Source organism: Amaranthus tricolor, chromosome 2 (assembly GCF_026212465.1).
Source record: "Amaranthus tricolor cultivar Red isolate AtriRed21 chromosome 2, ASM2621246v1, whole genome shotgun sequence".
In the NCBI taxonomy this organism is placed as follows: domain Eukaryota; kingdom Viridiplantae; phylum Streptophyta; class Magnoliopsida; order Caryophyllales; family Amaranthaceae; genus Amaranthus; species Amaranthus tricolor.
This window is the reverse complement of record NC_080048.1, coordinates 16,213,918-16,223,917: the sequence shown is the minus strand read 5'-3', so window position 1 is coordinate 16,223,917 and position 10,000 is coordinate 16,213,918. Positions and strand designations below refer to the sequence as shown.

The 10,000-nt window shown below is 27.2% G+C and overlaps 1 protein-coding gene across 1 annotated transcript in view; it reads right to left on the bottom strand.

Moving 5' to 3' along the window:
- LOC130805050 (glutamate decarboxylase) overlaps nucleotides 1-6,230 on the bottom strand; it is a 13,038-nt gene extending 6,808 nt beyond the window's left edge. The window contains exons 1-3 of the mRNA XM_057669649.1: nucleotides 5,939-6,230; nucleotides 5,498-5,702; nucleotides 1,466-1,666 (exon numbers count right to left, since the gene is read on the bottom strand). Of these exons, the coding sequence (XP_057525632.1) occupies nucleotides 1,466-1,666; nucleotides 5,498-5,702; nucleotides 5,939-6,024 (492 nt within the window). The 5' untranslated portion in view covers nucleotides 6,025-6,230. The remainder of the gene's footprint in view (nucleotides 1-1,465; nucleotides 1,667-5,497; nucleotides 5,703-5,938) is intronic.
- Nucleotides 6,231-10,000: the final 3,770 nt, after the last annotated feature.

Below are 10,000 nucleotides of genomic sequence, written 5' to 3'. Positions count from 1 at the left end.
TTACGACTTTGATACCATATTAGGAGGTGACAATTCGTCATATAATCTCACTGTCGCCCACACGTGTGGACACGGGACACCGTGGGCTTGGGCCCACAAACCCATGGGTCAAGTGCGTTGACTTGCACATACACTTGGTGAGGTTCATTGTTTTCCAAAATCATATGGTAGCTGGAGAATTAGCTCATCCAAATATATATGCAAGTCCATAATTCACTATTTTATCGATATGAGATATTGTCTCACATGTGAAGTATTTCCAACAATAAAGAGTGATTATTTATAAACTGTAGTTTTATTAAGAAAATGTAGCAAATATAGAAAGATAGATTGAATATTTTTAAGGGTGGAGCATGAGGATTTGGGTAGAATTTATCAGACAAAAAATATAGAAAGTGAAAGTGTTGTGCAGTGGCGGAACTTCAATAGAGGCGAGCCCCAAGAATTTGGATAATTACCGTTTTACGTTATGTACATGCAATGTTATACATTATTAGCTCACTTGGGTAGAAGGTGGTTTTCATTTTCATGGTCCTGGGATCAAACTCCAATGCATCCAATTCTAATTAACTTCAATTTTTTTAAATTATTGAATAATATGTTACTAACTAATATCTTTTGGACTCTACATAAACAGCCAAACAAATTCCTTTTGCCTTTTATTACTCCATTAAACTCAATTACAAAACATACTATAATATGTTTCATTTTAAATGAATTTTCATAGTATTCATTATTAATTCAATTCTTAATATATCTTACTATATATAATAAAATTATTATAAAAATATATTAATAATATATGCATTGAGATGAATGATATAAAATCCACTTGATAATATTTTAACTTATAAATTAAGTATAAAATACAATTAAAACTTAAACGTCGGTAGTATATGTTTAGATTAATACAAACTCGAGAACAGATTTATTAATTTAAATAGTATACATTTATTCATATATATTCTTATCGAAATTTTTTTTGGGCATCAAGCATTTATGTATTCATAAGAAGATTATTAATAACTTACTCTACATTTATTATGATAGTAAAAAAATAATTTTAATTAGTACTCTTTGTGTTTCTTTTTAGTTTACTACGAAAATTTTATGTGAAAGTTTTTTGGTCAAAAGTAGACAATCAAAATAGGATGAAGTAGTACACAAAAAATTAATTAGATTTGTTTAACGGGAGTCATGTTGAATATTATAAATCGATAAACTATATAGATATAACTAAAGGTTTGGAAAAGTAAATAGCACAACTTTGATTATTTCAATTAATTTTTTTGTGGTAGTAAGAGGACCTTTTTAAAATAAAGGTTTTAAGTAGATGTTAATTTTATTTAGTCTATTCAGACCCTTTATTATTATGAAATCTTGCCTCCTCAAATATTTGGTCAAGTTCCCCCACTGAGGTTGTGGTAATAGTTTTAATAATTTGAATTTTGAAGTAAAAAGTTACCTGAACATTGGCACCAGTGACAATGTTGGGCTTGTCAATAGGTAAACCCGCAGCCTTTCTTTTATTTTGCCACCTTCTTTTGAAAGCGAGCCCAGCAAGCATGATGGCCTCTGAGGACCCAACTGTCCCTACTCCAACAGCAACCTCTGAATCTCCAAGTGGTGCATTAAACAAGTTGGCTATCATGTTCACGCATCTATTCTGCTCCCCAAATAATCACATAAACCAATTATTATTAGTCCAACCTCAATATTTCATCAATAAAATCAACAGAAAAGGTGTTAGGTATGTCTTATGTTATTACAACTTACAAATTTGATACATCAATCATTTATGCTATCAATAATTTGTTGTATGTTGAGTATCACATGAAAATAATTCTGATCGTGAAAATTAAAATTTAGGATACATTTGACCCTAACTCAAATTTGCAGTACATACTTGGATTCAGAATTGGATTTCTTTTCTTTAGAATCTAACTAAATTATTTTTCTCACAGGGCGCGAGGGCGTAGTGTTCATAGAATACACATTAGCTATTTGAGGAAGCATTAGTGGGCTGGGCACCATCATTTGAAAGAGAAATCAATCGCCGATTAAATATCGAAAGTATGGGTAATTCGACTAAGTTAATCCCATTCCTTCCGAAATCACCGAAGCAAGACTTGATGGTCAATTTTTAACTGCGCAAATTTAAATAGTGATGGGTAGGAAAAATAGGATAACGAATCGACTTGTATTTAAAATTTTGATATTTTGGATGATAATAATAATTATGATTGGATTTTCAATTCAAAGAGCTCGGATCATTTTAGATTACCTCAAATCAGATATTGGACATTTAATTTTAATTTTATTCTTTGAAGTAAATCTTTTCACTATATTCAAATATTTGCGGGTACATTTTTAAAAATTAAACATAAATTAATCAATTCTTTTAGAAAATTATCTTGTAAATATCTAAAAATTTACTAATTTCCTTATAATAATTGTAACTTTTGATTAAACATAAATAATTCCAATTTTTGAAAGTGCTGGCTAAAAATGCATCAAGGCAATTACCTATACAACAAGTGATATTGCATAAAACTAAATAAGCAAACACCAAAAAAAATTAAATTATAAAAAAGTTGAAAAATATAAAAAAAATATATAAATTTAAGTAAGTTTTTATTTTTTATTTTAACTTTTAATTTGTAATAATTGTATTTATGGTGAATTATCTAAGGACAACACAATAATGATGAATTGATGATATAGAAGTATATTATATCCTGTACGATGTGTCTAAACCTTAAGCTAATTCATTTTAAATCATCTATTTTTAGCAAATTCCAGATTCATTTGTTGTCTTAATTCTTCCTACTCTTAAATATTTTAGCGAAGTAATTTCTTTCTCATAATTTTATAATTAATTTATTTTATATTATAATGAATTATAAATTATTTGGGGATTTATTTTGTAAAATATTTTTTAATAACAGTCAATTAATAGACAAATTTTTTTAGTATTATGAGAGTACTATAGCGTGCATTCCACTCCTAAAGTCTACCCTATCAAAACTAACTCGACATTAGATTAATATTATATATTATCGACTTGTAAAATTATTTTACCTCATTTGTTGCCCCTAGACCTGTGATTCGACCCAAAAATTGATCTGAAATTGAACCGAAAAAACTAAGTTGAACTTCGAAAATTTGTACCCAACCCGAATAATGACAAAATCCGAGAAACCCTTTAAAAAAACGGTCGGTCGAGTTAAGGTCAGGATTGACCCGTTAGGTTGTGCAGCTATTAAAAAATGTAAAACTTCTCCATTTGGGCACACAAAAAAAAAAAAAAACTAATGTTTCTTTATTTAACATGTGCTTTACTTTTGTGCAATTAATGTTTAATTTTTTGTATTATGTTTGAGTCATTTAGATATATTTTTTGCAATATGATGCATTTTAAAATTTTTAACGTTATTTTATTTAGAATTATTATTGTTTGATCATCTAAAAATATGTTGCTATTTTGTTGTGATTTGACTAGGCATTATAGTAAATAAAGTTTTCGAAAAATAGATAATCTTTTTTCAAATTCGATGATAAAATAAAAAAAATCCCACAAATTTTTAAAAAGTTAACTAATGAAAAATAAAATGGTAACTCATTAGGTCTATACGAATCCGTCCAAATTTAGAGTGATTCGACCTAAAAATGACCCGATTTAAAACTGACCCAATACAAAAATGACTCGACCGAAATTGATGCCATCTAAAAATCCAACCGATTGATCGTTTTCTCAGGTTTAGTTGCACCTCTGTTATTACTCCACTTAAAATTTTAACTAAGTTGAGTTTAAAAAAAAAATTCAACTCGGTTAAATAATTCAAAACTTCATTAAGTGTGCAAACAATTATCAGATAGTCAATTCGTTATGGACACGCTCAAGGATCCTTGCATCCCACTTAAGAGTCATACTTTCTTGACTCTCCAACAAATGTTTTGTCCCTGGTAAAAAGCTAATTATCTCGAAGAAGGAAGATCATTGTGTAGGAACTAGGAACTAAAGTACTAACTATATGTTCGTGAAGTATTTGTTTGAGACCTCTTTCTTGTCTTTGAGAGGGAGTCTTTTTAAAAGATTTATCTCCCTCTCCTGAGCTTAAAAGTGTTATTGTTTATTTAAAGAGGTAATCTTGATAAATAACCGTGATTTGTAATATTGGTAAATCAATTTTATGTGGATGAATGTGATAGGAAGGGACTTTTAGGATTTTAATTTATTTTTTTTGTTTTACTTACTTTATTGTTATTTATTTTGTCCTCTTATAATGATTTATTGCCAAGTTTTATGTCCCATTCAACAAAGCTCATTGAAAATCGTGTACTCCACTTGGTAGTAAAACAATTTTGCACTTTTTTATAACGAATATGGTCTCTTACAAAAATACAAAAATACTGATAAAGATATACAGTATATTTGGCGTTGCAGTTTTGGCAGTAATGCTAGAAAGTGATATATTTCTCTGATAATATTGAGTATTTCAACCAAAAAATTTTATGTGATTATTTAATTAATATACACTTATTATATTTTTTTGATCTTGTCCACAATATTATTTTTCGTATCATTCATATAGGAAATTAAAATAAGTTTTTCACCCACTTTTATGGTCTCACACTAATAATTAATTACAAGTATTTTAATTGTATGTTTTAGATGTTCCAAAAGATATAATATTTAAATTGTATTTATTTGATACTTTTTTTATTTAGTTATTATTACTGTCAATATACAATATAAAAATCTATCATACGCTTTTTTTATCCTTTTAAAATTTGATATTGTGAGAAATTTAAGTACAAATTGCATATGCAAAAAATTATTCACTTCATGTAAAAATTAGTATGCGAGAATCAAGATAAAATCAAACAATGCAACGAAAGCGGCAGATCTTCTTTATTTTATCAACAAAACATTATTAATTTTTTAAAAAATTATTAATTTTTTGAAAATAAATTGATTTTTAACATATTAACACAAAATATAGAAATTTAACATCTTGTTAAATTTGTCCAAAAGTTAGCGTAAAAATGTGGTTTCAAAGGTTATTGGCTATAGGCTAGTCGAAACTAAATGGCATACTGCAACAATAATAATATGGTAACAGGAATACAGGATACTATGATTATCGTATGCTTAAGGCGGAAGCTATGAGATATTTGGATATTCGTTGATCAAATTGTAATACACAATTTCTTTTATAATTTTTATTCCTGTAAACTTTGAAAAACATTACAACTGAAGGTTAATAGTCCTTTGTTTTTATAGAATTATACTATTATCCATAGTTCAATACTATATAGTCTGAGAATACAATTCCAAAACTCTTAATTTTTTTTTTTATAAATTTTACTAATTACTTTAGTAAAGAAACAAGCATCTGCATTGGACTCTGCCAATCAATCACGCAATATGGAAGCAAACGATTAAAAACTAAAATATCGTTGAAGTAGAATGAGGAGAAGAATAGATATATACCTGAAGCTCAGTGGTGACAGGGTACTCATCCATGTCAACATAATTTTTGTTGATGGCATCCATCATTAATTTATCGCACTCTGGTTCCATCCATGTCGTCACAAATGACGCCAAATTCAATCTCGGATTTCCGTCCAACATCAACTCATCGTTTATTATCTGATACGCTGCTTCTTTCGGAATCGATTGTTCCGGCATCTTAAACCTTTTTTTTCATTTGCATCGAAAAAACGCAACATTTCGAATCGCAAACTCAATCAGAATAAAAAATAATCAAATGCGCAAATGATCGTCGAAGATCATTGCAATTTTAGCACCAAAAGCCTAAAACAAAATGTAATCAAATGCACAAATGATCGATGAAGATCATTGCAATTTGAACAACAAAAACCTAAAATAAAATATAATATTTGATCAATTACGTCGAAGAAATTGTAATACCTAGGAAGACAAACGCGAACATATCTAGAAGCGAAGGTGGAATGAACAGAAGCATCAGATTCAGATGCAGCTTTAGAAAGCGCCATTCTTTTTGTTTACAAAAACTCCAAAGAAAGAGGAAGAAAAGAAGAAGAAAAATGGATTGGCGAATAAGGAGGAAGCTTGACCTTATTATTATTATACAAAAGAATTAGGATAGATGACTATTTATGCGGAAGTTGATTAATGGATTAGTAAAATGGTAAGAATTTATTAATAGGGGACTGGTTGTGATGTGGTCATGTGGAGCTATGGACAAAATCTCGTCTAATTATGATTTGGGGCATATGCTACATTTTGGTATTTAAATTTGATTAAGCTCCTGTATAGCTCAACTAATTTTTGATGATTTAATTCATTTTAATTGATTAAAATTAATTTTTACCGATTAAAACAATTTTTTATTAATTGTAACCGGTTAGAATTGATTTTTACCAATCAAAAATTTTTTACTAATTATAACTGATTTTCAATAATTAATCATAACTAAGTTGTATTCTTTAAAATTAATTTTTACTTATTGAAACTCATTTTTACTTATTATAATTTATATTTGATTAATTTTGTTGATTGTAATGGATTAATACCGATTAAAACTGTTTTTTAACTAATTACTTTTTTTTAAAAAGTAAATAAACTAAATAAGGCATAAATTTTAAATAGAATTTCATTTATATACATATAAATATAAATATTAATGACCCGTAAAACAATAATAAAGCCTTTGATTAAAAAGATTTGCGAAGATACGCCAATTTGTAAGGAAATGGCTTTGCTGTTATGAGAAATGAATTCTAACAAAATGGTTGGGTTGTATACTTGTTGCTCCTTTTTTACAAAAAAGCTGACCAAAGCCTTGTTAAATAATAAAAATCTAACTTATGGTTTGATGTGATTTACTATTTAGATTAAACTTAAACCAACTCGTTTAGTCGTTTAAATTTTACTTTTAATTTGATTTAATTCAAATTAAGATACGACAATCCCTTTAATTTTAGATTAAATTTGAGTAACAAAAATTTAGACCAACTTGTTTAAATTATAGTTTCGTTTGATGTTATTCGCTATTCAGATCAAACTTATTATGCATACTAGGAGTACTTACTCCGTTCTGAAATACTCGTTACATTACGGTTAAAAGCACTGCACTAAATATCATGCAAACTTATTTTATATATTGCGGCTAACATATAAGGAAAAATATAGCCAAGTGGGATCTTGTTTGAATCGTCTAATCGCATACTTTCATAATATTAACTGTTTATAATTTTTATGTATGTTTAGTTCAATATACAAATGATCAAAATAACTAACTAGATTACGTATTAAAAAAATCAAATGTAGCAAGTATTATTGAATGGAGGAAGTATTATAATACACTTCCCAAAATAAACGGAGAAGAAAATTATAATTAAAGCTTGTGTCAATGTGTGTATGAACAATCAGGGGAGGTTTTGTGTGTATGAGCAATAGGGGGAGGTTCCTACTGGTGATAATATGAATAGGGGTAAGGGGAAAGCGACTTACTTTGACAAGTGCTAATTTTCTTTTTGCCATTTATTATATTTTTTATATTTAACTTTTATGCAATCTATTGTGTTTATTGAGCTGTGTAAATGTAAAAATTATAAAAAATTAATATTATGAAGGTTTGAGATCAGACGATTTAAACAAGATTTCACTTGAATATTTTTTTTTACATATAAGTTACAATATATAAAATATGCTTGAAAGATGAAAAGTGTCAATGACTATAATATAGCAAGTATTTCAGAGTGGAGGAAGTATAATTAAATAAAAAATAAAAAATGATGTTTAAATAAATATTTATACAAAATCAAATAGTACTTTTTAATATTGATTTATGAGCTAAATGGAGGAGTGACTTTTTACTCCAAGATGACTATAGCGCGTTTAATTTGTATTTGAACATGATCAAACGTGTTTCGAATAGCTAAACAAAGACTTTACCCATTGACAAAAATTTTTAAGAGAAAACTAGCTGATTATTCAATGACATGGTGACAATGTTTAGTTGTCAACATTCGTCGCTAATTGATTGATATTATAAGCTACAATTTTATATTCTTACTTTTTGTATTAATTTTTTTAATTATAAGGTAAGATGAAGAAAATATAGACCTAAGTTAGATTCAAACTTAGAACTCTATCTGAGAAGCTAAAAGCGATACTCTAATAAAGATAAGATTCGATTTTTGATATTTTTATTTTAAGTTTGCGATATTTGTGATTATTGTATTTTACGTAGGCAACTTTTGTCATAATTTATAAATTAAAAATCAAATGTGAAACTTAAATAGATGTTTAGTCAGACGATTGTTTCTCAACTAAATAATTAATTAAATGATAAAATTGTCAAATACAATGGTTTAGAGTCCATTAAAATGATAAAATGCACTATAAATTAATTTCAGCTATATTTTGAGTTTTTTTTTTTTGTTTATTTGATAAAAAATTATTTTGTATAAGGATTTGAATTAACCCCTAAAAATTTTCTACCACTACAAAAATCATAATTAAAAAATTAAAAAACTGTTAACTGTAAGGTTTTAGCACATTAAATTTATTAAAGGCACAACAAAATATATTTTATTAATAGGTTTAATAAGCTTTTGTTGGATTATATTTAGGTTACCTTGGTTTATGATAAAAAAAAAATATGAAATTGATAAAAAATTTGTAAGGGGATTTGACCAAAAATCTATCTTAATAACTAAAATTAAAACTAACATAACTCACATGTTTTAATGATCTTATTAATTAGGGAAATTCCACATGATAGTATCGAACTTTCATGAAACGCCAGTTATAGCACTTTTGTAAGATTTTTCCACATGGTAACATCCAATTTATGCCTTACCTAACTGCCGTAGCAGTTTCCATTTAATTCTTGTTAATTTTTGTTTAATTTACCATTTTGACGTATGTACCCTTATTAAGTGTTAGTTGTTGTCTTTATAATTTGTTTTAAACCATTTGTATGCTCTCAAATATTTAATTCATCATTTTTGACGTTTATTTCACCATTTAATTCATCAAAGCTCTCAAATGTTGTAAAAATTTTGTTTTTATTCAAATTATTGTCTTTATAATTTACCCTAGTTAGGTACATATGTATTAGTGCTTGAAAATGCACTTTGAATTTTATAATCCTAGTTAAGTACATTGAGTGAACATTATGGCTTATGTAAATAGTACTTAAGGCACCTTTTGTCAAAAAAGCCAACAATTTGAATGAAAACAAACATGTTACAACATTTGAGAACGTTGATAAATTAAACGGTGAATTAAACGTCAAATTGGTGAATTAAACATTTGAGAGCATAAAAATAGTTTATGGCAAATTATAAAGACAACAACCAGCACTGGATAAAGATAGAAACGTCAAACTGGTGAATTAAACGGAAATTGGCAAGAATTTAACGGAAAATGCTACGGCAGTTAGATAAGGCATAAACTGGATGCTACCATGTGGAAAAATCTTACAAAAATGCTACCACTAGCGTTTCATGAAAGTTCGATGCTACCATGTGGAATTTCCCTATTAATTAGCCTAAAATATATTATAATCCTATTTAATTCACACTAAAAATTAAGTAATCAGTAAAAATGAAATCTAATCAATAAAATAAGTTTTTATAAGTAAAACTCAGTTACAATTAGTAAATATTAGTTTTATTAGTAAACGTCAATTTTAATTAGTAAAAATTATGTTTAATCAGTAAGACTTAATTGTAATGAAGATCAATAACTATAAATTAGTTAAAATCAGTAAAATTTAATTTCACTCATCAAAAGTCAATTTCAACCAGTAGAAATCAATTTCAATTAATAAATTTTAGTTTTAATAAGTAAAAATCAGTTTGAAAAAATAAAAATCATTAAATTAGTAAAACCAGGTGACCTAAATAGGACTTAAGTTCAAAAATTTCAAGGAGTAAAGCGCTCATCTACCCTCAATGAAGTTTCGCCAATGTTTATGAGGAAAACTCAATTGTTTAT